Source organism: Chelon labrosus (assembly GCF_963514085.1).
Source record: "Chelon labrosus genome assembly, chromosome: 1".
Taxonomy (NCBI): Eukaryota; Metazoa; Chordata; class Actinopteri; order Mugiliformes; family Mugilidae; genus Chelon; species Chelon labrosus.
The window spans coordinates 28,038,137-28,065,906 of NC_140337.1; the positions used below are offsets into that span (position 1 = coordinate 28,038,137).

At 40.4% G+C, this 27,770-nt stretch overlaps 2 protein-coding genes across 3 annotated transcripts; both read left to right on the plus strand.

Annotated features, from left to right (window-relative positions):
• Positions 1–981: 981 nt before the first annotated feature.
• tec (tec protein tyrosine kinase) lies at positions 982–18,408 on the plus strand. Of its 2 annotated transcripts, none has more exons than XM_084561878.1 (18): positions 982–1,366; positions 3,163–3,366; positions 4,113–4,214; positions 5,193–5,274; positions 6,441–6,569; positions 7,920–7,972; positions 8,059–8,273; positions 9,289–9,354; positions 10,142–10,196; positions 10,465–10,547; positions 14,124–14,257; positions 14,355–14,429; positions 14,517–14,688; positions 15,599–15,815; positions 15,928–15,992; positions 16,068–16,186; positions 16,268–16,425; positions 16,596–18,408. In XM_084561878.1, the coding sequence occupies exons 2-18, from the start codon at positions 3,229–3,231 to the stop codon at positions 16,677–16,679; spliced, it is 1,947 nt and encodes a 648-aa protein (XP_084418004.1). In that variant the 5' UTR covers positions 982–1,366; positions 3,163–3,228; the 3' UTR covers positions 16,680–18,408. The 2 variants fall into 2 exon arrangements, with proteins under 2 accessions (XP_084418004.1, XP_084418003.1); XM_084561877.1 differs by having other exon boundaries at positions 984–1,366; positions 4,110–4,214.
• A 786-nt stretch (positions 18,409–19,194) lies between these two features.
• Positions 19,195–27,593, plus strand: LOC311492133 (protein-glutamine gamma-glutamyltransferase 6-like; the record flags this gene model as incomplete). Its single annotated transcript, XM_084550308.1, has 15 exons — positions 19,195–19,204; positions 20,506–20,673; positions 21,024–21,275; positions 21,542–21,660; positions 22,408–22,536; positions 22,612–22,789; positions 22,876–22,999; positions 23,236–23,345; positions 23,520–23,635; positions 23,936–24,062; positions 24,215–24,435; positions 24,753–24,927; positions 25,382–25,536; positions 26,028–26,161; positions 26,812–27,593. The coding sequence occupies 15 exons, from the start codon at positions 19,195–19,197 to the stop codon at positions 26,960–26,962; spliced, it is 2,169 nt and encodes a 722-aa protein (XP_084406434.1). The 3' UTR covers positions 26,963–27,593.
• Between the last annotated feature and the right edge of the window lie 177 nt (positions 27,594–27,770).

Sequence of the window (27,770 nt, forward strand, 5' to 3'; positions counted from 1 at the left end):
AAGAATAAAGTACAGTCAGTTCAGTGTGAGCTACAACTGACTTGTAGTTGGGCTGAAACAGGTCACGCTTGTCAAATATTAAACTACAATCCCCAACATTCCCGGTTGATGATTAAACTTGGAACTTTTGAACTCACTGATTATTTTATTAAAGCTTTCAGTTTCTGAGTCTATAAATATGCTAGTTCTTCTTTCAGGCTATAAATTGCTGGCGTTCAAGCGGTATTCATCCTAAGTTGTGAGAACACAACATCTATTTGCATCTAAAAGCCACCTAGCTAACAGTTTAGAGAGCTAACAACCAGGCCAACTTGATTACGGGAAACATTTTCCTTAAAAATGATTATAAAATGTAACCTCTGTACGACTAAATTAGATTTAAATCTAATGAAAAATATAAAATGATCGGTGTTTAAGCTAACGGCCAGTGATGAACGTGATGTTGGACATGTATTATCAACATTTTCCTCAGAAATGTTGTAAAACTGAAACTGTATACAAGTACGTTACAGTACATCAAGTTGCCATCCACCTCCACTATTACTCCACACCACAAGGGGGCGCTGCACATGTTGTTAAAATGTCAGCGTTGCTTTCTAGTACATATTTTGAAATCTCCTCAGAAATATCATGAAATTTCAAGTCTATTTGATAAACTATTAAGTTACCATCCCCCTCAGCCGTTTTTGAAATTGTCCGCATCACCCCCGAACCAGAAGAGGGCGCCATTCATGTCGTAAAACAAGTTAAAGACTAAAGCATTTTAAGGCTTTCTGGTATCTCACTTTCAATTTTGTCGCTATATTTGAAAAATGTTCCCAAAATTTTGTTAAAATGTTTTTCACTTTTTGGGGGGATTTTTTTTTCTCGCTAAACAAAAATTAATATAAAAATAAAAACTAAATTAAATGAAAATAATAATAAAAAAATGGGCAAAATGTCCTAAAATCATTCTAAAAAAATCTTTCTCAACAAACTTTGCATCGTCAAAGATGCCCGTCACTTTTGCAGCTGCCCCTTACAGCTGTCTCCACTCTCCTAAACTGTCTTGATCTTTAAAAACGAGCACACCCACGCGCAACACGTTCATGCAGTATCAGATATTGAATATTTTCCACTCTGTCTGCGGCCTGATTTGACTACTGAAATGATTTCACACACACACACACACGCACACACACAGCCTACTGCGGGTAGATGAGTACGAGGAAGTTGATGAGTGTCTCAGTTGCATGTTGGTTGCTGTTGTCGTGTGTCCGCCTCCCTCTCTTCATTTCCTGAATCCGACTCCTCACAGGTTCACAGCGACATGGAACACCCACTCTCAGCCAGGGACCGAAAAGACGCCGGACAATGAAGCGCAGAGGTAAGAGAGACACTTTTACAAGTTCATGCTCTTCAAGAGAAACTCGCACCGGGAAGTTTTTATTTATTTATGTTTGGATTTATTCTCAATGGTCTGCTGTTCCTGCTGCTGCTGCTGCGCAAATTCTGCGTCCGTCAGTGCGCAAAAGCGACAACCAGTGAGAAGAAATAACTACAATAACGACATTTGAAAAAAATTAAATATGTGATTGTTGAATAGTGCAACAGAAATATATCACAGCTGGTTTGTAAAAATAAAGTGGGTTCAAGTGTCGCAGCAGATACATTAAAGGCTTTTTGTCATAATTAATATAAAAATGACTCTTAAATAGTTGTTTTAATACGTTAAAGTATTAACTAACACACCTCAAATACAACTAAAGCACCTGGGAGCAGGTGCACACCTCCACCATACCCAGGAGCGCCTACTTTTTCTGCTTCCCTCTGCTGCATTCAGGTCCTGTCGGAAACACGGAGCGTCTAAATCCACAATCAATCAACCATTTAAGATAAAACTGTACTCAGACGTTAAGATTTACACATATGAGCGTAAAGAAAAGTGTTTCATATTCAGCTGCATCAGAAAACATGAAAGCTTTTCACAAATCTGCCCAGACATGCTTTTATGTTGGATTAATCCACAGGATATAAATCTGGGTAGAGGTCACGTATTTTATGACACTATGGTTCGTTTTTTTCACACATGCAGCAAAAATAAAGCACATACGTTTGATTAACTGACAAGTGATAAGAACAACTTTAGGGATGATAGTCACTGCAAGTGCTACTTAGGACACCTGTTGCTACGCTAAGTATTCTAGTGAGTGGCCTAGGGACCCTAGCATCGAGTTTAGGGATACTAGTGACTGGCATTGGATGCTAGTGATCTGCTCAGGGATGCTAGTGAATGGCCTAGGGATGCCAGTTGCTAAACTTGGAATGCTGATACTAGTCACTTAGCCAAGTTGTTATTCTAGGAATGCTAATTGCTATCAGTTTCTTGCCTTGTGGATCCTAGAGGCTACTCTTGGTATGCTAGTGACAAGCCTAGTAACTAGTTTTAAAGTGAAAGGACTGAGTAGCATAGGAATGCTAGTTGCTAACCTAAGGACTAGGAATCCTAGTGACCAGCCTAGGGATGCTAGTCGATGCAATCAGCACGAACACCAAATCAATACAAGTGGAAAAACATGATGTTTATCCATAACGTTTGTTGATTGGTCATCTTTTTTTTGTCTTTAAAGCGTCACAAAGCATCACAAAGTTTCACAAAGTGCGCTAAAGGGATATCTTTCAAATTGTAACACATGGACTAGTACAACTATAAGGCCTAGGCTTTTCCTAGGACTGATTATCTCTACCCGCCAGGATGGAACAGATCACTGGAAATATGTGAATGACTCAGATGTGGATGCCCGTGAATATTCTTGACATTTGGCTACAGGAGCACAAAATGAAACAAATACAACATAAGTTACGCCGGCCCTGCCGACATTCAGCTTCAGGAACAGAGGTTCACACAAAGCAAATAAGTCAAAGTGAAAGCTGGGTAATGTGAGTTCTCAGCGGCATTTCATCAGAACGCAGGAGGATGTGAAGACGAAAGCTAAACGGAGAGTAGTGGTCAAGCTTTAGGATACTGTCTGAACTGTCAGCACTTTGGGGCATAATTTAATTTGCAGTTTCTACAGCTCTAGTATGGGAGACACTTCCTCTATGTGGTCAGACTGAAAACGGTATTCTAGGAATACATTAACTCTTCTTTTTCTTTTTTCTATTGAAATCATCTCTACGTAGCTCAACTTCAGCCCTCTGTAGTCTGATGACATCCACCAATGGGCTGAGGGCGTGGGCGTGGCCAGAATGAGTTCCAATGTGCTATTGGAGGAGATGCTGATCAAGCGTTCTCAGCAGAAGAAGAGGACGTCGCCGCTGAACTACAAGGAGAGACTGTTCGTCCTCACCAAGAGCCGGCTGACGTACTACGATGGAAGGCCCGAGGTCATTTTTTTTATTCTGATTTTTTTTATTACTGTTTTTGCTTCATGACATATTGGGACATTTCACACATGTCATATACGTGTTCTACATTTTAGCACACATAGGTACATTTTAAAATATGAATCAAATTTAAGCCAGTCAGTTTAAATTAGTAGAAAAAAATGGCAAATAAAGGGAAATAGTGAGCCTAGCTTCTGTCAGGAAAAACGAATGCTAACTCCAAAAAAAAAAAAAAAAAAAAAGCGGTGCACTTTTATGTACAAGTTTTATACAAATCAAGCTGGTAGATTATATGAACTTTAGACTGAGCCAGATTAGCTGTTTGCTAACTGCTAATTTCATATAAAACCATGGAAGTTGCATTAATCAAAATGTCAAACTACACCTTTACATAAAAATCTGTGATGTATTTTAGATCCGAATGTGTCTTTTAAAACTTGGAGACCAATATTTTATAACTTCAATATTTTAGTTTTCACATCATGTGCAGTTTCGTTTTTGATAGAAACGCCCCACACATCTGCATGCGATCACATCAAAACAAACTGTTGTAAGAAAGAACAGTTGGTATCAAAAGCCCTGATCGTTTGATTACTTCTGATCGGCATCTGCCGCAGATTAAAAAAAAAAAAAAGAAGCGGTACAACAGCTCAAAGAGGAAGTCAGAAGTCTTGGCAGGTGATAAGATATGATAAAAATAACAAAAGACCAACACAAAAAAATTTTGTTGTTTCCATCTACAGAAGAAGTTCAAGCGGGGCTCGATCGAACTGAACCGCATCAAATGTGTGGAGATTGTCAAGAACGGAGGAGGGATCATCCCCTGCGAGAACAAATACCCATTTCAGGTAAAAGAAAAAACACTTTATCTTACATGTAATTTGTATTGTTATTTTTAACCATAACCGATGAGTAAATAGACTTTAAATGGGTCAAGACACATCACATCGCAACGTACTGACTCACTGTCACTTTTGCCTCCAAATAACAAGGTTTAGACAATCACTTACTTTCCAGAGTATCCTTAAAACAAAGCTGAAACAAGGGCAGCTAGACTTGTCAAGTTTCTTGAAGACGTTTCACCCAAGTTGGGGTTTAAACAGGAACTGGAACTCGTGACTAGAGTCTGTTAATGAACCAGATACGCACCTCCAATCGGAGGAAACTGTTTTGACTCAAGTCAAGTGAAAGGAGATGAAATTTCTTGCGGACAGATGTTAAAATGTAGATTATGTCTCAGATGTTCAGATACATACATGGCTTCCTTTACGCCTCTTTTAAAACATCTATGGACATTGTTGTCCTCAAAGGAGTGTCCTAAGTCCTTCAGGTGTTGGTGGACGGTTGAATCCTGTCCTGAAGAGCTGGATCTCGTGTGCCAACCCGTGTGCTTTTGAATGAGTTGCCTTGTTTCCGCCAGGGCTACACTGCTCTGACGGTTGCTGGGTGTTTTGTCTTTGGGGTGAACACAAATTTCTTGAATAAATGGCTAATGGTTTCCTTGCAAGTCCAAGGCTTTTTTTTTGTTTTTTTGTTTTTTTGTTTTTTTTGCATATACCACGACCTAGATGACTGAGAACCTTCACTGACACAATTTCCAGAGGTTTCAGTCACGTCTCATTGACTTTTTTTTTTCTTTTTTTTGGTCAAGCTCAATATAAACCCAAATATAACTTGATGCATCTCAAGCCTCGTTTATCCTCAGAAGTGAACGGAAATGTTCACAAAATGCACGACGAGGGGGTCGAGTTTGAGGCGACGACTGAAAGCGGCTGAAAAAAATCTGCAAGCTGTAAAAAAGGAACTGTTTCTGTGTTTGTGTTTAGGTGGTGTACGATACCAACACCCTGTACGTGTTCGCGCCGAGCCACGACAGCCGAAGCCTGTGGGTGCAGAGCCTCAAGGATGGTCAGTTCACGCTCAGTACAACAGACACAGCAGACTGGTCTATTAAGGTGGTAAAAGAACACAACTGTACTCACGATGAGTTCATTCTTTATCTGGAAGAAGTGCTGCGAAGACGTTTTCACACTTAAAACCACACACCTCGGGCAGGTTTTCACAGAGGGGGCCGACCTCCATCCAGCCCACTCTGTTTCCATATCCTCTTGTTTTCTCACACGGTGGTCAGACTGAGGTGTTTAAGGCGCTTTAAAATACGAGGTTGTAAATTGTGTTTTACTGCATTGTAACTCACCTGCTTGGTGAGTTGACCTGCTTCTGTAGCCTCTTTTGGGATTAGGGTCAATTTTCGTGCAATCGTCACAAATAAACCACAGCTCGTGGCTTGAAGTGAAGAAGCATCTGCAATGCTTGAAATCGGCTTTTAATGCTTTTGAAACGTTAGCCTGGTACAATGGATGAAACTGTAGCAACCCTCGTTTGTGTGCAAATACTTTGATTTTTCTGTTTATTTTTTCGGTTATAATGACAATAAAATACGTTTTTATTTATTACAAAACAACACTTACAACTATTAACTTTGAAATGCTGATAGGTTTTGAGATTAGCCTAAATTCTGGTCGACGTGCGACTTGGTTAAACGGCTCATGTAACTAATGTTGTGGCCACTGGTTAGAGTTTTGGTTAATGTAGCGCAGAAAGGGGGCTTCAAACTGTGAAGTTGAGGGAGGAGGCAGAGGTTTCGCATGAAGATAGCGTGTGTGGTGAAGCATGCTGCTGTTTTAACAGGAAGTTGGTCATTGTAGTTTGCCTCATTTGCCCCAGTTTGAACGCGGAGCTATGATTTACGGCCACTTGAACACATGAGCTTCTTTTAGTATCCAAGTATTCATGTCTACATCGGTATATATCTGCACGTACTGCCAACGGAAACCAATACGAACCAGCTGAGCATATTTTTAAAGCTAATGATTTACTAAAAATCACTCACACTTCCTTCTTACGTCCCCAAATTATTATAGGAGATATATTCTCAAGACATGAGCACATTATCTTATCAGCAATATTAATATTTAAACATGTAATTCTTAAAGGTTTGATTTCAACGCCCATTTTGTTGTGTCGATCACATTTGTCTGTCTGTGTGTGTGTGTGTGTGTGTGTCCATCCAGAAATCAAAGACAACCCAGCGGTCATGATGAAGTTTCACCCGCAGTTTTGGCAAGATGGGGCATGGCTCTGCTGTCGCCAGGCGGAAAAACAGGCGCTGGGCTGCGAGGAGTACAACCTGTTTGGAGACAGTAAGAGACACACTTGTGTTCGCCTTCCGCCACTCGTGGGGACCCTGAGTAATTATATGGCATTCCGGGCCCCTAACAGTCACAGGTGTCCCTGTGCTACAAACAAGCTAACCTTCAAACAGAAGAGGTGTGGACAGGCCAAAATGTCCTCGTTAAGGCGATTCAAACCTGGACTTTAATTGGCTATCAACTCTGCAGCTTTTTAGCCTCTTTTACCTCAAGGTTTTGGTTATTTAGCTGCCATTTCAAGTATTTTGATATATTAAAAGTACTTTTAGGAATTTGGATTAGTTTAAATAAGATTTAGTGTCTTTAACTTATATTTAAATTGTATTTTAGTTGCGCTGAAGCCTAAAATACTTGTGTGTCGACTGACGGAAATGTCCTCATAGCAGCTTTCCTGTCTCTTTTAGCCTCTTTTAGTTCACTAGTTTGGGTTCTTGTGCAACCACGGCAATGGTCAGATGTACTTTTGATACTTTTATGAGTTTCATTTTAATTTTGCATCTTTAAATTGTTGTGCTGATGCCTAATATACTTCCGTGTGGACTGACTAAAATGTAATACCAAGACGATTGAAACCTGGACTTTAATTAGCTATCCACTCTGCAGCTTTTTAGGCTAATTTAGCCTTATTTAAAACTTTGATGAGGAACTTCGGAGCATGCGAATTTCTTTTTGTGTCTTTAAATTATAATTTTAAATTTAAAATAGAGTTTTAGTAGCACTGTAGCTTAAAATAATTGTGTGTGGGTGGACCAAAATGTCCTCATAGCAGCTTATTTCAGCCTCTATTAGCTCACTGTTTTGGTACTTGTTTTTACGTTCCTCCACATACTGCTAAACATGTATGTGGATGAATTATGCTATGAATTTCAGTGCATTTAAATGTCATTTTGTGTCTTTAAATTATAATCAAATAAATGTTTTAGTTGCGCTGATTCCTAATATACTTGCACAGTTAAAGCTACAGATAGAAAATGCAGTCAATGAAAATCAGAAACCGAAATTAACTACTTCTTGTCTGCAGTTATGTGATTGTTACACAGTTAAATTATCACATTTAAGAAGCTGATATTTTTTGCACGGTAGAAATTGAAACACTTGATTTACCACATGGAAAACAAAAACAGGAAATCTCATTTAAGAACTTTAAATATAAGCCGTTGCCTCACTCATTTGAGCGTGCAATTCCTGCGACGCTACAACGATCTTCACTTGTTGATCAGCCTGATCTGGAGTAAGAGGTCACAAGGTCTCAGATCTAACATCAGCATAAAACCAAAGAAAAAAATAAAGAAATGTTGAAACTTTATGCTTGACTCACTGTTTCTGTTCCTCTTTCTTTAGTTTCCAGAAAACCCTTACCCCCGATTCCTGGAGAGGAACGTAAAGACGGGAGGGTAATCTCACACTCATAAAGAGTCATGGTACCGTATCAATCACAGAATTGAACCTACAAGCATTTCGTCATCCCTCCCTCCTGCAGCGTCGGCGTCCTCCTCCCACCCCTCCGAATGCTGAGGATACCAATAACGAAGACGAAGATGATGATGCCGAGGTCGAGGAGGAGGAGGAGGTGGTGGTGGCTCTGTACAACTTCCCGGCCGTCGAGCCTCATGACCTTACCCTGGTCAAAGGATGCGAGTACGTCATCCTGGAGAAGAATGACGTCAACTGGTACAAGGCACGCAACACGTATGGGTGAGTGTGGACATCTAAATATAGTTTAGAAAGTCTAAGCTTTCACACTGTGACTGTTTATTTCATGTGTTTTATACAGCAGGCCGAAAAATGAACTGTGACTTTTACCGAGAGTCGAGAACTTGGTTGCCAAGTCAAAAAGGTGGTGCATTGTCAAAGAAAAAATGGAAATGGCAGTCCCTGTTAGCTCTCTGTGGATGGAAATAACATTATAATAGAAGGTTGGACATAAAATACTCCACGCGATGGCAAACAAATTCATTGATCTGGATGGAATATAACCTGGAAGCCAGACCGAATTCTCTGCTTAACAAAATGTTGGAGTTTGTCTGAAGTCTCAAATCGTTTGGGTGGGCGGAGCCTAATGCGCCGATGTACAGAAGATTAACAGTAGTCAAACGCGTCACCTGAGAACCGTGGAGTTGAATTTGTTGACAACAAAATGGATCTGTTTGGTTGGAGGACTATACAACTGATGCAGACGTATTTTTTTATTTTAGTTTAATATAAATTGACTGCAGTAGACGTTTAGAAGTCAGCATCACCGTAGTATGTTACAAACTGGAACTACTAATTCAGCTAATTCTGCTGATGTTTCAGTTGCAGCGGTTTCACAAAATGTCAACAGATGCAAGATAGACGCTCAGGAGAGAATAGTGGTGAAAACTTTTAGCTGACGTCGTAACAGCTTTCTTTCTGACGTCACGCTGGTTCCCTTCATGTTGGTGTCAAGACGATTCCCTTAGATCAACGATAAATAAACATTTGAAGCTAAAAAAAACGGATAATAAACCTCCCAATGTCAGGTTAGTGTGGCCGCTTTTGATGCTGAGCTCTTCAAGTGAAATTCAAATGGAAATCCCCAAGTTGGAACAATAACTCGTTGACATCACATACTGAGAAACATGGTGGATATACAGTGACTCAGAAATCAGTTGAAAGCTGTACGTTTATGTTTCACAATCGTGATTTGTGTTTTTCTGTGTGTTGTCGTGACTTGGTTTGTGTTCCACAGCGAGGAGGGCTACATCCCAAGTAACTATATAACCGAGAAGAAATCTGGAAACCTGGCGCAGTTCGTGTGAGTGTGTTAATCATTTCCTCCTCTGTCGAGTTGATGTAACACTCAGTGTTTGCTTGGTCTTATTATAACAAGTCTGACTGGCCTTTAGGCGTAAATCCAGCTACCACAGAGTAGTTTTTCATGGCATATATTGGCTAATCTCACGATTTGATTAACTTTTGCTCCTTGGGTTCAAAAGTTTCACTGATTAGCCACAACATTATGACCACCTTCCTAATATTGTGTAGGTCTCCCTTGTGGTGTCCTGTGGTGTCTGTCAACAGAATGTTGTTAGTGGGGGGTCTTTGAGGGGAGATGACTCTGTGGATCATCCCACAGATACTTGATCAGTTTGGGATCTAGTGAATTTGGAGGCCAGGTCAACACCTTGCGCTGTTCTTCATGTTTTATTGAGTTGTTCCTAAAGTGTTTTTGTGTATGTGCCTGTGTCAAGCTGGATACTGCTGGGGATGGCTGCTGCCATCAAGGAGTGTCATTGCTGTGGGGTGGGGGTGTCTGATCTGGTCTAGGTGGGGGCTTCATGTCTAAGTAACATCCACACCAATGAATGCAAGGTCCAAATGTTGCAAGCAGAACATTGAATAGTCACAAGATGGTCTATGTTTTTCACTTCACCTGTCAGTGGTCATAATGTTGTGGCTGATCGGTGTGTATGTCCTCCTATTGAATAACTGAGGTACTACACGGCACATTTTACCTCAGACATTAGGGTTTAACCAGTTTGTAGCTCTGCACCACCAGTCGGACATCTTGACGGTCCCAGTTTCTCTGCTGTTTCTTGTAGTTGGTACAGTAAACACGTCAACAGGAACAAGGCGGAGGAGCTGCTGAGAAAGGAGGTTAGTCTTTGTTTTGTTTTCTCTTGGTCTGTTTTTATTTCTTGTATAATTACTTCTTTGACACTTTTCTTCATTTTCTATCCTTTGTCCGTCATGCGTCCTTCCACTTTCAGTGTTTTCTGTCCTGCACCTTGCTGACTCCCTGAACTTGTCCTTGGGCAGTTTTGTCTTTTGTCCTGCAGTGCTTAGGAACTTTTAGTATTTTTTTAAGCCAAGTTTGTCCCTCCACACCTCTCCATGACCATCTCTCTGTCGTGTCCCTTTGTAGGACAAAGAAGGCACCTTCATTGTCAGAGACTCCAGCACCCCAGGAGCCTACACCGTCTCTCTTTACACCAAGTCCATTGGAGGGTAATGCTACACATTTGTTAACTTAATGGCCGAGCATCCTAGAGCTTCAATTTTTTAGTATATTTGTCTTACAACAGGGAACACAGGACTGTTAGCTTGCCTTCAAAACAACTTCTGCCGTTGTTCAAGATTCGTCCGATGGTTCTAATCATCTAGAAGAGCTTGGTGTTTTAATACCAGACTGGCTAAGTAATACCGACAGCAGGGCTCTGGTTGGGCGCCACTTTTGTTTGGTTTTAGATTTCATTTTAAATGTTGCTTTTGATTCAATTTTAGACAGTTTTGAATTTGACAGTTTGGATTTATGTTGGCGTTGACTTTAGACCTAATTGGATTAACTTTCAACAGCTTTTGGTTTTCAGCTGATTTTGGACTTTGATTTGGATTTGTGCCCTGCGATAGACTGGCGACCTGTCCAGGGTATACCCCGCCTCTCGCCCGATGACAGCTGGGATAGGCTCCAGCATCCCCCATGACCCTTCACAGGCCAAGTGGTTACAGAAGATGAAGATGAAGATTTGGATTTGTGTTGGACTTGACTTTGGGCAGTTTTTCGATTTGTCTTGGAGATTGGTTTTGGACTGGCTGTGAACCGTTTTAGGCAGCTTTTGGTGTTGGTTTCTGGGCTGGTTTTAATTTGCCTTGGAGTCAGTTTTGGACTGTTTGAAACCACATTAGGACTTGGTTTCAAACTGGTTTGGTCTTTGGTTTTAGACATTGTTTGGATTTGTGTTGACATTGATTTTGGACTAAAATTGAGCAATTTTAGACATATTTTGGTCTTTAGTTTTGATAAGACTAATCAGTCCATGATTTGGACCGTTTTAGACCACATTGGGACCTGATTTTGGACTGCCTTTGGATTTAGTTTTAAATAATATTTTGGATTTGTGTTTTTCGATTTGTTATGGACTGGTGGGGAATCACTTTAGACAGCTTTTGGTCTTAGTTTTGGAATTTGCCTTAGAGTTGGTTTAGGTTTAGACATTGTTTGAATTTGTGTTAATTTTGGACTGGTTTTGAATAATTTTGACAACTTTTGGTCTTTTGTTTCAGACAAGAATAAACAATCCAGAACTTGGACTGTTTTAGACCACTTTCGGACCTTTTATTATTTTATTAAATCTTTATTCCAGACACAATATGCGGTCCATAGCAACGACAACAAACAAGATAAAAACAGAGAGATAAAGAGACAGACACACAGATAGAGAATCAACGCTCCACATAATTCATAAGCAGGCTATCCCACCAATGTTTTCTAAGCCTGGATGAATACCTATAGCAGCTCCTATTTGGGCTAGTCAAAGCCACAATAATGCTGTTCCCCGAGTTATCCAGGCGGCACATAAAACGATACATTAAATTTCTTAAAAGTGCTTCACAATTGGGTACATTTAAATAAACAAAGAGTTGGCTAGCACTGTGCCACCTGGGCACCTGAAGCAACAACCTCAATCCATCATTATAGGCCACTATAAGCCGCCGCATACTGCTTTTCCTATAGCTACACCAGAGGTGAGCTGTATACATAGGTGTACAGAAAGTTCTGAAAAGGGAACATTTAACATCAACTGAGCACATACTAAACCTACGAAGGAGCATATTAGCTTGTGCATATTGCTTCGAACACTGCCTATAAATATCTCTATCATCCTGCCAATCATCAGTAAGAAAATGCCCAAGATACTTTGTCTCATGACATATCATGAGCAGATTATCATCTAGAATAAACAAAGGAAACACTAGTCTCTTGTCCTCTTTGCTCCTGACTATCATTACATTACTCTTCTTGACATTAAATTTAATGTCATAATCCTTTCCATACTGTGGACATACCTTTAGCAAACTTTGTAGACCAGCACTGTACGGACTAAAAATAACCAGGTCATCAGCATAGATTAAATGATTTACAACAGTATTTCCAACAAGACAGCCTGTGTTACATGTGTTCAGCTGTCTTGACAGGTCATCCATGTAGACATTAAACAAAATAGGAGACAAAATGCCACCTTGGCGAACACCATTTTTTACATGAAACGGGGCCGACACAACATTACCCCATTTAATCCTCACTGTTTGGTTGGCATACCAGAATACAAGTATTCTAAGTATGAACTTTGGAATACCTCTGGCTGACAGTTTCAAAAATAATTTTTCATGATTGACTCTGTCAAATGCCTTAGACGCATCTATGAAACACAAAAATACAGTGGAATTTTGACTTTTATAATGGCCAACAATTTCTTTAAGAGCATAAATGCACATGTCTGTACTATGTTTTCTTTTAAAACCAAATTGATTATCCATGGTTAGAATGAACATTTCTATTCTTGTTAACAAGATCCTTTCTAGCACTTTAGACAAAATACTAGCAAGGGCAATAGGTCTATAGTTATCCATGCAGTTTAGTTTCCCAATCTTATCCTTAATGACAGGCACTAGCAGAACAGAGGTGAGAGAATCTGGGAGAACCCCATGGATCATGAAACCTGTGAAGCACATTGCGAGCAGAGGGCTAAGCCTATAGCTGGCATTTTTTAAGTGCTCAGCCGTTATAAGATCTATACCACAAGCCTTGTTGCTTTCTAACATTCCAATGACTTCATATACATTGTCAGGTCTAATAATCATGTTCTCAGAAGGGTCAACATTTTCTACCATCAATACATTACTTTTAACACAGTTAAATAAATTACAATAGTGTTCACGCCAGAGCTCAGCTATCATGGCAGGTTCACAAGCACCCTCTATATTAGATGGTAGGGAAGTTTTACAGTTGTTCATAATTCTGACCTCTTTCCAGAAATCATTGGGATTATTAACCCTCAACTTCCTGGCGAGGGAATCAGCTCTCATTTTGTTCTCATATCTTTTTATATAACGAAGTGCATATTTATATTTTGCATTTGTAAGTTTTTTATGCTCAAACAAAGACCCTTGTCTAGGCCTCCCTGCATGTGACCAGAGTTTGAAAGCTTCTCTCGCTGCGGCATGCTGTTCAGCTACAAAGTCATTCCATCCAGGTTTGATGTTAGAAGCCTTGTTTTTATGTTTACTTAAGGGCTTACTAGAAGCATTAAGGGCAGCCACAATATTGTCATACATGCCACAAAGTTTGATACAATGATTTGGATTTTTACAGTTCATGTTAAGACACAGAAGAGCATCAATAGGGAGTGCAATATTACTTAATAAGTTTTCAGTTTCAGTAAAATATCGATTTAAATCCTCCTTGGTCAGATTTGTCCAATCCAGCCTCCCACTAGCAGTATCAGCAACTTTTAGACTGCCTTTGGATTAGTTTTAAATATTCTTTTGGTTTTGTGTCAGACTTGATTTTGGACTGTTTTTCGATTTGCCTTTGGTCTTGGTTTTGCACTGATTTTAGCTTTTAGATGTTGTTTTGGATTTGTATCGGACATGGAGTCCTTATTCTCCTTGGAGCTAATCATGGTTCAGTGTTCAGGTTGTTGTCGTGCTGCAGAATGAATTTGAAGCAAATCAGATGCTTCATTAATAAAAATCCAAACATCCAAGAGTGCCTAAAGACTTTTCTGTGTTGTTGTGTTTAAGGGAGGGACTTCCAGCTATTAAACATTACCACATCAAGGAGACACAAGGCTCGCCCAAACAGTATTACCTGGCTGAGAAACACCTGTTCAGCTCCATCCCCGATCTGATCGAGTACCACAAACACAACGCAGCAGGTACAAAACACAATCTTAACAGGGAGATATAGCTCTACTACCAGAATCCTGTAGAGACATAGAAGTTATTTATCACCATCTTTTCTGTCGGCCTCAGGTCTTGTAGCCAGATTGAGGTATCCTGTAGGAAAACAAGACAAATCAGCTCCGTCCACGGCTGGCTTCAGCTACGGTGAGACCCAACAGAGTGCAACTTATTTTTCCTTAACCCCTGCTCTCCATCCTGACTTCTAAAAACTCTTTTCTTTCCATCCTCCAGAGAAGTGGGAGATAAACCCCAACGACCTGACGTTCATGAAGGAGCTGGGCAGCGGTCAGTTCGGCCTGGTGAGGCTCGGCAAGTGGAGGGCTCAGCACAAAGTGGCTATCAAAGCCATCAGGGAGGGGGCCATGTCCGAGGAGGACTTCATCGAGGAGGCCAAGGTCATGATGTAAGGAAGGGGAGAAGAAATAGAGGAAGGAGGAGGTGCCATTGAAATGTTATGCTTAAGTAACGGCGAATGAAAGAAGACTATGACCCTACATGGATATGCAGAAGTTACCTTTGACGTCTACCGCCATCTAGTGGGGACTGTTGAGTACTAACTCTAGTCGAATTTATCAGCATTGAGTTTGACAGCCAATTTTTTTTATTCAACTTGATGTCAAATTTTAATTATTACATTTAGTCAAACTGCAACTAACAACATTAATTTTATACGTCGTCTTAAGCCAATTTAATTAAAGCTTATATATGTAGCAGAGATTTGAATCCAGGTCTGGCACTCTTAGTACTTGTTCAGTTCTACATATCCCTTTTCCAGAGTTGGTTATCAACCTGCTGTGCTGCCCTTGAATATTTATAAGGTTGGATCAGACGTTACAGAGAGATAAAAGAGCCAGCATAAACAAGAAGGATTCATTCCAGGAACTACACTTATGCACTATTTCAGTTTGCTAAATGCTAATCCATTATACACTCTACTGTCCACTGTTTAAATGTGTGCCAGTTGAAAGTCTGAAGGCTATAACTTCATGTTGTGTAAAACAGCAACTAGTAAAGCACTCAGATGAAACTTCTTAAACTTCATAGTTAGCTTACTGACCGTGATTGAGGCTGCAGAAATATCAGGGTGGTGATTCTTCCGCCTAATTTGTGGCCACAGCCCTTGTAGCAGCTTGATAGTTTTGGTCAGCTGCTGCCAACTGAGATTAGATAGGCAAATGGCCCTTATCCAATCACGTGACAGGCATGCACGTTTTGAATGTCCGATAGTCAAATAACTTTCCACAGAAAAAAATGGTCATTGATGAATATTTTGCCTCATCTTCTTCTTTAACAAAATCACCCGTTTTCTACAGGAAGCTGTCCCACACTAACCTGGTACAACTGTATGGAGTGTGCAGCAAGCAGCGGCCCATCTACATCGTCACGGAGTTCATGGCCAATGGATGCCTGCTGAACTACCTCAGGCAGCAGCGCGGCAACTTGGACCTGGGGGCGTTGCTGAGTATCTCCCTGGACGTCAGCGAGGGCATGGAGCACCTGGAGGCCAACGGCTTCATCCACAGGGACCTGGTAACTTTGTGTTTGTCCAACCTGAATGGATCCAGTTGCTGCTTTTAGACCGATTAAGACTCCAATGCTTGGCTGTTGGTTCATTTCTTTCCCCATTCTCTGTCTCCTCAAGGCTGCTAGAAACTGTCTGGTGAACGACAACCTGGTAGTGAAGGTGTCGGACTTTGGCATGGCCAGGTACGAGTTTGACGAGATGTCTTGTTGCAACAAATAAGATTAGAGCTTGATCTCACTTTAAAACTGCTTCTGTAGATACGTGTTAGACGACCAATACACCAGCTCATCAGGCGCCAAGTTTCCTGTGAAGTGGTCGCCTCCTGAAGTGTTCAACTTCTGCAAGTACAGCAGCAAGTCTGATGTCTGGTCCTTCAGTAAGAAAACTTTAATGTCAATAAGTCACGAGCAACAAAAACAACTGCTCTCATTAAACGTGCTTGTGTTTGTGCAACCAGGTGTGTTGATGTGGGAGGTTTTCACAGAAGGTCGTATGCCGTTTGAATTGATAAGCAATCACGAGGTGGTTACTTTGGTAACCCAGGGTCACCGCCTGTACAGGCCAAAAATGGCCACGCCTGCCATCTATGACATCATGCAGCTTTGTTGGCACGAGGTGAGAAAAAAATAATGTTTCTGTGGATTATTTTAATCTTGTTTATATTCCTAAATGTATCTGGTTCAATTTAGTATCCAGTATTGACATTAACTATCCTCTAGAAGCCCCACCCCTTTTGCAAAAGTTTACATCGGCATTCATTTCATGTATCTCCTCTTTGTCTGCAGAGACCGGAGGAGCGCCCATCATTTGCTCAGCTTTGCGTCATGATCTCCAACGCTCTTGAGGGCGATGCCTCTCTCCCGAACTGACCAATCAGCTCCTTAAAGCATTTGCCTTATCCGTGGCGGCCATGTGGACACCCCCCCACACCTCCATGTCTGTGATGACCTGACAGTCGCTAGGGTACTGCCATAGTCTGATTTCTGGAACAGGAGCCAGCCACATGGAGAATACCACGTGATGAAGCTCACTGTGTCTTGGATGGACCAATCAATGGAGAGGATGGACCAATCACAGCTGTTCTCTGCTCAGCCACCAATGATTCTCCGGTCACTTCAGACTTGAACAGTTAACACTGACAGCGGTGAACACAAGTTGGATGTGTTCTAGGATGACGATCAAGAAAACACATAAAAACTGAATCAGATCTTAGAAAAAGTCTGCAATGACATTAAATGTTAACTTGAGGCACTTGGTTAAGTAAAGCATTTCAAGTCACAGGACGCAACACGAATCTTCCTTAAACTTAAGCTGAACTGTGCGAAGTTGTCTGTGACATTTAAGGAATCTTGCCAAGTCGTGATTTCTGTGTCTTTGTTGTGTAACTCCACTGACAAATTCATCTACTGCGCAAATCTGTTTAGGTGTTATCACATTCTGCACATTAATATTAAAGTACTGTATAGAGAAAAGGATTTATCTGTGTGGCTCGCCATTTCACTTGAAAAGACTTGATGTTCAGTTTGCTTAATGCAGGGGTGAAAGGGCTGTAGCACTTACCTAGACCAGACCAGGCTACACAAGGAACACCGGCACAATATTAGGAAGGTGGTCATAATGTTATGCCTGATTGGTGTATATACAGTTTTTTAACACAGCGTGGGAAAAATATGTTGTAGAGCTTAAGGCAAGCTGCTATTTACTTGACTTCCTGCTCTCATTCGGCACCGGTGTAGGTCTGATGTTTGGCTCACTTGCTATCTAGTGTTTCTTTGGTTCTACCATTTTAGCTCACCTGCGGCAAAAGTTTCTAATCTTGTTTTGTGGAGAAGAAGCTGCAGCGTTCAAGACACTAGCGCCTCGTACTGATAAAAATAAATAGCACAATACAGTCAAGTGCAAGTCTCATGTGTGGGACCATGTTCATTTATATGTTTAGAATTTGCAGCGGGCTAGTTAAAAACAGACCACGGGTCAATATTAAAGTTAGCTAACATGCTAACAATGAAAAATGCTGACACACCAAGAATCACTAGGGAAGTCGCTTATAAAAAAATTATTGTCAATGATTGGACGAACCCTCTGTCTGTAACATAGGAGGTAACACAACAAGCAGAAGGTAGCAAGCAGTTAGTGTAGCTCGCTGGCTAACTGTAGTTAGCATGTTGGTAGACGGTTCTTGGAGTCTTTGAGGAACATATCATTTTTGACTAATCAAATCATTGCAATAAATTAGACAAAATCCTGTTTACGGCATTCCTCCTCTTCTCACGAGATGGGGTAATATGAGGATGGACGTCGGTCGACGCTAGCCTGATGGCCTCCTCTGATTCTTGTATTATCTGATAAAGGCCTTGTTGTGTTTTCCTTCATCAGTCAAGTTCGATGTCGTGCCACTACCATGTCAGGCGCAAAACCTCAAATGGCCCTATGGATCTATCTGGATCATCTGAGATAAACTGAGATGTGTCCATGTTTCTGAACTGTAACAGGAAAAGCTCAAATACATTTTAAGACAGAAATTCCTGACACATGTGTCAACTGACTATTCATTTGTTTAATTTCGACCTTTCCTTTTCTGTGCCTGTATGTACTGTATACATACGTACATCAGTACGACTTCTTTAACGTGATAAAATTCCTGCTGATAAAAGATGCCGTGGCAGGAAAGCGGAGTTACTTACAGATGTGTGATAATATTATTATTGTGCTCACACCAGGTCACCTTTAACTGTCAGTTGAGGTCACACATATATATGTATATATATCCAAACAAAAAAAGTATTTTTTTTTATTTATTTTAATTCAGCTATATATATTTAAAAAGAAAACTTATTTATTTTTTGTATGATATTTGATACTTTATAGCATTTAAGGCAATTTACTGACCACATTTAAAAAAAAAAATCACATATAAATATCTTAAAAAGTTCCATTATGAAATAAATGAATGCATATTTTAAAATTTCAGAATCCGTTTAATTCCGTTAGAAAACGCGAGTACTATTAAAAAAAAAAAAAATGTAAAAAATGTCAAGAGACTTCGGTCCGCTGACGGTGAAACGTTTTGGGGACACATGTTCAGACCGCATCATGAATCCATTACAGGTTCGATCTCAGCCCTCCTCCCAGGTGCTCCCCAATAAATCTCAAGGGATGTAAGCCTGACATGCACCTATTACAGTTATTTCAGGACCCACTTCAGTCACAGATATTTCAGACTATTGCAGGTTGTATTATCCTTTAACCTGGTACAGCTGAGTTCACCGACCCTGCTGCAGAGTCATGACTGAATACTGCCCATGTTTATTAGAGATTCATGAGTTTGATGGCGCCTGCAGAAAAGAAGAATTCACACGCACGATAAAATCTGACAGTTAAACGATGACCCGGTGTGAGCACACTAATAATGTTATCACACATTTGTAAGTAACTCTGCCCATCTGCCACAACATTTTTTTTTTTATCAGCAGGAATTTTATCACGTTAACGAAGTTGAGATGTTGCATCAGTGTGTCAGTGTTTAAAAGGCGGGAGGCTTGATGCTGGACACTGCAGAACAGCTGACTCTTGAATCGATTCAGGACGAACAACTGCAAACACTGACAAGACAGCAGCAAAGAGTGAGTATGGATTATTTGCAGTTAATTCAAAATAACTTTTTGTTAACAGACTTTCAAAAAGCGTTTGTAAAACTGATAAAATACTTCCACCACATTGATGGGAAACAGTGAACTGATCATTTTTGATGCGTGTTTAAACACCAACGATTTATTCTCTTGGCACTCTTTACATTCGTTTGTGGCTATATGTTATGATATATAATATATTTTTCAGCAATGCAATTTAAAGCTGCTTCATAAAAGTCCTGATTTACTTTAAGAAAATCAGTTAATCTATTTTATGGTTTGTTTTTAATTCCGTATTTTAATACTTTAATTCACAGTCAGGTCAGTAGCTGTCGGTTGTTCTTGTTTCTGTCCTTTTTACAGGTTTAGATTAAAGAATGATCAGTTGTTTTAGAACAAAAGCATGTCCATTAAACGTAGCTGAACCCTTAATACTGTACATTACTGACAGTAACAGCAGTTTGTTTTGAGGACGTGTCATTTACATGGGTGTGGTGCGTAGCATAGAAAGTTTTCACTAATCTGAGATTATCACTGATAGTTACGGCATGTAAAAACAGGGATCTAGATTAGCTGTGAAAATGGAAACCAGAAAACAAACAAACATCTGTTGCTCGCTGTCAGTCACTTTCTCTTTTAGACTTTTTTATCTGGACCATCAAAAACCTGACAAGATTAGCTGGAGTTCTTACTAGATATAGTAATTTCATAGAACCAAGGTTACATTAGTAACTTTTTCTGCCAAATGCTCCTCAGTAGTAGTATATACTACAAAACTGTCACAGCCTTGTTTGTTCACGGCTCGCTTAAATATCAAAACCTGAAAACTATCTTACAGCTACTATTTAAATTTTTTGTCTTTTGTCTGTTTTATTTGCTTTATATTTTTTTTTAACTACTGGCTGCAAGTACAAGAATACATTTCACTGTGCATTATACTATGTATAACTGTGCATGTGACATCTATCTATCTATCTATCTATCTATCTATCTATCTATCTAATTTCACTTATCACAAAATTACTAATTTGTGAGTTTGTGTTTATTTTGGATTTTCATGTTACAGTGATCAAGAACGTGAACTTCCACTGCCAGGCGAATAACACCGCCCACCGCACCATTGAAATTTCTACTAAGCAGCTGATCGTGAGGCGGGGCCAGTCTTTCCTCCTGACCCTGGACACGATGCAGCCTTCCTGTTCCTGGAGCACACTCGTCCTCACCGTGGAGACAGGTAGACAGACACTGTATACAGTGAATATTGAACGCTCTGTCATTGTGCTACACAGACAGAATTTTGTCAACTGGTAGATGAAAAGTTAGGGGGAAAACGTTGTGAGTTCTCCGAGTTCTCCAGGAGATCACATCTCCTCAGAGTACTGGAGAAGCTGAAATGTTGACCTGACACAAGACCGTAGATGGAGATGGATAGAAAAAAATTATGTCTGAAATTTCACGGCAATGCACCTGAGATTATTCAGGGATTCATTATCTGGGGATGATGCTGTTGTTTTAACTGATCATTTGTTCTTAACTGTGTGCTGAAACAGGTTGGAAATGATAATTGTGTCTTCCTCACCTCAGGTTCCGCCCCATCGGAAAGTCGTGGGACCCGGTCTGAGTTTGGTAACCCGTCCCCCATGTACACCAGCGACGTCAAGGCGATATGGAAGTATGAGATGGACAAGAGAACCCCTGCATCAAGGGGCACTGTGACCCTGTACGTGACTCCTCCAGCTGACGCTCCAGTGGGGAAGTACTCGCTGTCTGTGACGACCGACATGGAAAAGAAGACTCTGGGAACCCTGGTGGTGCTCTTCAACCCCTGGTGCTCTGGTATGTAGAAAGAAAAGATCCAACACCAACGGTGAAATATTGCTGTAATTTAAATTCCTGTCACTTGACAGTACCAACCCTTTGAGAGGAAAACATTAGTTTTAACTTTTCAAAACTTTTTTTTTTTTTTTTTTGCAGTTTCAAATTATGGCACAATATTAATTCTACGAAAGACGAAGCCATTAACCTAACTATTTTGCTAACTAGCTGTTAGCACTGTTTTGTGCAGCTACAAATTATCGGTATATGTTTGGGTTTGTTTGTAGAGGACTGGGTATATCTCCCTGATGAAAGGGAGCGACAAGAATATGTGATGAATGAACACGGACTCATCTTTACTGGGACATCACATTGCAGGAGTCCTTTGCCTTGGATCTTTGGACAGGTGAGTATCATATTTGCTTTTTACTTTGAATTATGTTGTACATGTCTTCTGAAGGATGACAGAAAATGAAAGATAATAAAATTGGAGCTGTCACAATTGTCACAAAGTCAACTCGCAATTATTTGTGAAGTCATTTTAATCAGTGACTTTGCGACATGTGTCAGGATAATTGCATCATATTTATCTGAGACCCCTGTTCCACCCACATATGCCTGTTGAAAAGCCTGTTGTAAACAATTTAAGACCTGTCATCTGCCCCCTGGTGGATTTATCCATGCTCTGCAGTCACTAACTTTGTATAGAAGAGGACTTTTCAGTTTTTTTATAGCAAAGTGTTTACTAACTTTAAGAATCTAACTTATACTGTTACTGATATTTAAATATGAATATTTACTTTATTGGGTTTAATGGCCATATAAGCTCTTCTATGCAAAAAAAATAAGCTTTTTTAGGACTATTAATTCATATATATCAGGTTTCTTGAGATAAACCATTTGTGGCACTGATTCTCCAATTAGCTGCCCTTAAACCACAGCAGAATCAAGGAAGGCAACGAGGTGACATGATTAAAAAAGCGCTAGTCAAACCTCAAATTGGAAAACAATTAGGAAACCATTGTTAATCGCATTACTTACCCTTGTAATCACAGCATTTATATTTCCTAGCTACTGTCGGTGAAACCAGGAATCCCAGCAATCCCAAACAGTGGTCACTTTTGTTAGCTCTAACCTGTATCTTCTTGCCCAGTTTGAGGAGGAAATGGTGGACATCTGTCTCAAGTTGTTGGACGTTAACCCAAAACACAAGAGAGACCCGGCTGCTGATGTGTCTGCTCGCTGTGACCCCATCTACGTTAGCCGTGTGGTCAGTGCCATGGTAGGACCAGAGTTTGTGAGATGATTAGTAAAATTTGTGCTGAACTGCAGAAGGTAACATTGATCTCATTTATAGATCAACAGTGACGGTGATCTAGGTGTGTTAAAAGGATGCTGGGATGAACCCTATCATGGTGGAGTAAGCCCCACTCGTTGGACTGGCAGCCTCAGCATCCTCCAACGCTGGTTTCAAAACAACTGCCAACCGGTCAAGTACGGACAGTGCTGGGTGTTTGCTGGTGTCATGTGTACAGGTACCAAACCTGTCTTCTTGTCAGTGTCCATCACAATGATTCTGTCAAAATCTGTGAGCAGGACTGAGAGATTTTGATGTTTGCAGTGATGCGGTTCCTCGGCATCCCATGTCGCGTCGTCACAAACTTCCAATCGGCTCACGACACCGACAGCAACCTGACTATTGATCAGTATTTTGGCGACTGTGGAGTAGAAAAAGACAGTATCTGGTAAGATAAACCTTCAGACAGTTCATGTCCAGACAAAGGACTGGTTTTATTGTTTTTGATTTGTTGTTGTGATCTCTCAACAAGCTCATTTGGCTGAAAAGCTGCAGATGAGGGGTCTAATGCCAAAACTGTGGGGTCCACCTCCAAACCCAGGGCTACTTACCCTCGCCAATGGTCCTGAAGGTGGCAGTTGACCGTTGGCTTGGTGTATCACAGACTTTTTGTTTGCCATGCAGGAACTTCCATGTGTGGGTGGAGGGATGGATGAAGCGACCAGACCTCAAGAAAGGTGACAGCTACGATGGTTGGCAGGCGCTGGATCCCACTCCACAGGAAATAAGTGAAGGTCAATCACTTTTATTTATGTTCAGAAACATGCCTGCTTCGTACGTCTGTGAAGGTTGTCAGCCATCCAGGTCGTATTATATCAAAAAACACAAACTGAAACCAGGATATTCGGATGCAGACACGATAACCACTACACTATGGAACATTTTGAACTTTGTTTTTCTTGCCTCAGGTACATTCTGCTGTGGTCCAGCTCCTGTTAAGGCCATCCTCCAGGGCGACACTGACCTCAAGTATGACGTGCCCTTTGTCTTTGCTGAGGTCAACGCGGACATTGTCAAGTGGATGGTCAGTACCAATGAGCCACTCCAATAAATCTTTCTGTCAAAGTTAATGTATTGTGTGTGATTTGTAGCAGACCTCAAATAAATAACTACAAAAGATCAGGCTTGGCTGAAGTCGATAACAATCCGATCATTTTAAAAATGCTGCAATACTGATCCCTACTCAATATGTGGGGTATGTTTCCAGTATCTGGAAAAAGCTGCTGTCAGACGCCACCTGGCTTAATGGAGATATTTTCTCTCCTAAGATTCTTCCAGTGATTGTGGCTAAAGACCAATGACCTTCCTTTCTTCTTGTTCTCAGATCTGTGCTGATGGTTCAAAGAGGAAAATATCCTCTGACACCAGGAACGTTGGTCAGAACATTTCTACCAAGGCAGTGGGCTCCTACAGCAGAGAGGATATCACAAACAGCTACAAACACAGAGAAGGTAAATATGTTAATGAACAACAGCCTGTAAACCCTCTTTAGGTAATGAAGGATCGAAACCCAACCATGTAGCCAGACACCACCAGCACCATCCAGAATACCACAGCGGCCATTGATAGCCAACCCAAATTAAACTGAATATATTCCCAACAGGTAGCTCAATGGAGAGGGTTGTGTTCGACCGTGCAGTCAAAAGAGTGAACTCAAAGGATGACGGAGACGCTCAAGGTGGACAGGAGCCAATGAAGGTGGAGATGGAGATCGAAGAGGTAAAACCCAAATGGGAACAAGAGCTAGCTTCAAATAAACGTCTACAGCTTGAAAGCATCCATTCAGATATTTTCAGAGCTTGTCCAGTTTTTTTCAGCAAGATGTAGGACTCAGCATCAAACCTTTTTGGTACTGAGCTAAACATCAGCATGCTAACACATCCACGATGTCCGATATCCAATTTTTGACAAAACATTTAAGGCAATTGATCCAGTAACAGTCAAGATATTTAGGTTCATATTAGGTCATATTCCTCAAATAAAAGTATAGAAAAGAAAGTGTTGGCATCAGAAGTGCAGTTATTTACAATCATTCCAATCAGTGGAGCCATGATTTCTGCAACAGCTGTTGCAGAAATCATGGCTCATGGAAATGAAAAGGTCCAAGTTTCATTGTGACTCGCTTTCTTGTCCCACACCAGGAGTCCTGTGTGCAAAATGGCCAGGATGTTAACCTGAAGCTCCGGTTGTGCAGTAAAGATTTTACCAACAGGACGATGTTCATCCGTGTCAATGCTCAAGCCATGCGGTACAACGGCATACCAGCACGCAACATACTGAGCACAGTGCAAGAGAAGACACTGCTGTCTGGACAAGGTCTGCTGTTATTCTCGTAAACGTAACATCAAACTGAACACATCTGTTCTTCAGGGTTGAGTATTCCAAGAGTATTATACAAAACAGGTAGCATGATCGGACCGGCAGATGTTTGCAGGGCCAAACCATGTGGGCGGGGCTTTATGTGGTGATGCACAGAAGAGTAACAGTAGTCACACTCGTCATCTGAGCGCTGTGGAGTTAAATTTGTTCACAACAAAATGGTTCTGATTGGTTGTAGGACTATCCAGTTGTTTGCAGAGGTATTTTTCTTTATCTGTATCGGCTGAAACACACCCCATAATGAAATCCAGATGTTACTCAGGCTTAAAAAGCTCCCTAAAGCACATAAAGAAAGTTTGCTTTTTAAAGATTTTAAAATAGTTTAAACTAGTTTCCTGTCCAGAATCCACAGTTGACTTTTCACTTCCCTTTGTCTCCGTGTGTCCTGCAGCCGTGACCATACCTATCCAGATTCCATTCTCAGTGTACCGTGAAGCCATGATAGGCTGCAACAGCATGAAGGTTTCAGTCATGGCCATCGACAATGACGACATCTATGGGACCGAGACGGACATCGTCCTGCAGGATCCTTCCATCTCCATTAAGGTCAGTAAAATCCATCAGCTAATTAAAGGTTTCTCTCTTTAATGTAGAGAAATCCAACCTAAGAGTAGAATCAGTCATCAGCCAATGTCTGCAACAACAGTGGCTGAATATGTTGAACGGAAAATTGCTGCAACAAAGCAGAAACTAAGAGCTAAGAATCTACAGTCATTCCGCTGTGTTAGGTTGTATAATTTACATCGCTCCTCTAGATCTGATTGAAAACGCCTTCTGATCAGATCAGTCTGTTCTGAAGTTAAATCCAATGATAAGAGGAATAGCAGTGTTTATTGAAACATTAGCAAATGTATAAAAATTATTATTCATCAAAGAATTGGACAATTAAATTTTGGCCTGATTGTGGTGCTATGGACAATCAATTTGGAGCATGAATATATGTACCAACATTCAGTGCTGTTTGTAGAGATAAAAATAACTTGTTGATGCACAGTGATGAAAGTATGCAGTGTGTAGTAAAAAAAATGCTGTTTTAGGTTTTGGGTCCAGTCTACGTGAACCATCCAATGACTATGGAGGTGGAATTTAAAAACCCACTCAACGAGACGCTGAGGCACTGCTCTCTGACCGTCATCGGAAGTGGACTTTTCCCTTCGGACAACGTAGCAAGGTCAGTGTTCAGACTAACTATCACCACTTATTTCATATCCACACCTTTATTCACTGAGCCTCCTCGAAGGCAATGCGTCTTCCTCTTAGTTTAATGCAAACAAACAGAGAATTTGCTTTATTATATAAATAATTTGAGGCATAGCATAAAGACTGTCAAACTGTCATCTAAACAACATCTCCGTTGGGAAATGATTCTGCTCCAGCAAAGATCTCCCCAGGCCAATGAAATCGTCTGGGGGTGTGGCTTTATGTGGTGATGGACAGGAGAGTAACAGTAGACATATATGTCATCTGAGCACCATGGAGTTGGTTTTGTTAACAATAAAATGGCTCTGATTGGTTGCTATCCACTATCCAGTTGATCCAGAGGTGTTTTATTTCTATCCGTCCTTTGAAACACGCCCCTTAATGAAATCCAGATGTTAATTCTATGTGTGTCTTTTGGTGTTCTTTGTTAGGAAATAGTTCCAGCACACTTCCTGTGTCGTGTTAATAGAGTTAAGATGTGTTAGTTGGTGGATTTTTGTTGCATTTGAGCGCCGCTAAGCTAGCTGCAGTGCAAAGCTAAGCTAATCAAAAACTGGAAAACAAGTTGGACCATAACATTTGAGGTAAAACGTGTTTTCCAATGCGTCTTTGTGTTACCAGTGACATCAAAGAGATGGGGCCAAACTCCACGATGAAGCTTCAGATCACTACGACCCCCTACAAGGTCGGACCAAAGATGGTGGTGGCCGACTTCGACTGCAGCGCCTTCAGGGACGTGAAGGGCAGCTGCACCGTGGACGTCAAACCATGATTCTCCACACAACATTTACAGCTTCCAGAGAGCATTTGGAATCTCTCATTATGGCTAAAATAAAATGGATAATCATTATAATAATCATTATTATTAATCATGTGGTAGAGGACGATATTTTTCTTGGAGATAATTATTTTTAAACATTTTGAAACTGGAAATGAATCGACAACTGTTTTTAATTGCAAAGAATCAGTTTAGGTTCTCTGTTTGCAAAGAGTTTGGACGGTTGTGGTGAACTGTGAGATTGTATTTTCTGACATTTTACTGGCATTTATCTCATTTGTATGAAATTAATTACTTCATGAATTATTGTGATGACTTCATATTATCAGTTTTTCTGGTACATTGAAGCGGCAATCTCAAAGATGTTTCTTTTGTCATCTTTGGCGACCCCTGTGGCGATTAGTGCAAGCTACAGATGTTGCCTCATTTGACATGAAAGTGATTTTATTGAAAGAGAAATCTACAGCAGTAACTAATGAATAATAACGTAGAGCTGATGAAAAAACCCTCATTTGATATAAGTAATAAATTTTTCACAGTAAAAACATCAAATACTTTCTATGTGTAAAATCACGATCATAACTGCAGAAATAAGAAATCTGAAGAAAAGTTATTTCGTGGTGAATTAACAGACTTGTGATAAAAAAAAAAAAAAAAAATGTCTTTAAAAACATCCAAATAAAGATTCACAGGTGGGAATTAAAATATATATTTTTTTTTTTGTGTGTGTGTGTGTGTCTTTTGCAAACATTACTCAAAGTAAGGGACTATTTCCAGTGGTGGATTAATGCACATTTGGTCT

Coding starts and splice junctions, on each gene's coding strand:
- tec (XM_084561877.1), top strand. CDS start 3,229: ATGAGTTCCAATGTGCTATTGGAGGAGATGCTGATCAAGCGTTCTCAG. Junction 4,215..5,192: donor AGAACAAATACCCATTTCAG/GTAAAAGAAAAA, acceptor GTTTGTGTTTAG/GTGGTGTACGATACCAACAC. Junction 14,430..14,516: donor CACGGCTGGCTTCAGCTACG/GTGAGACCCAAC, acceptor TCCATCCTCCAG/AGAAGTGGGAGATAAACCCC.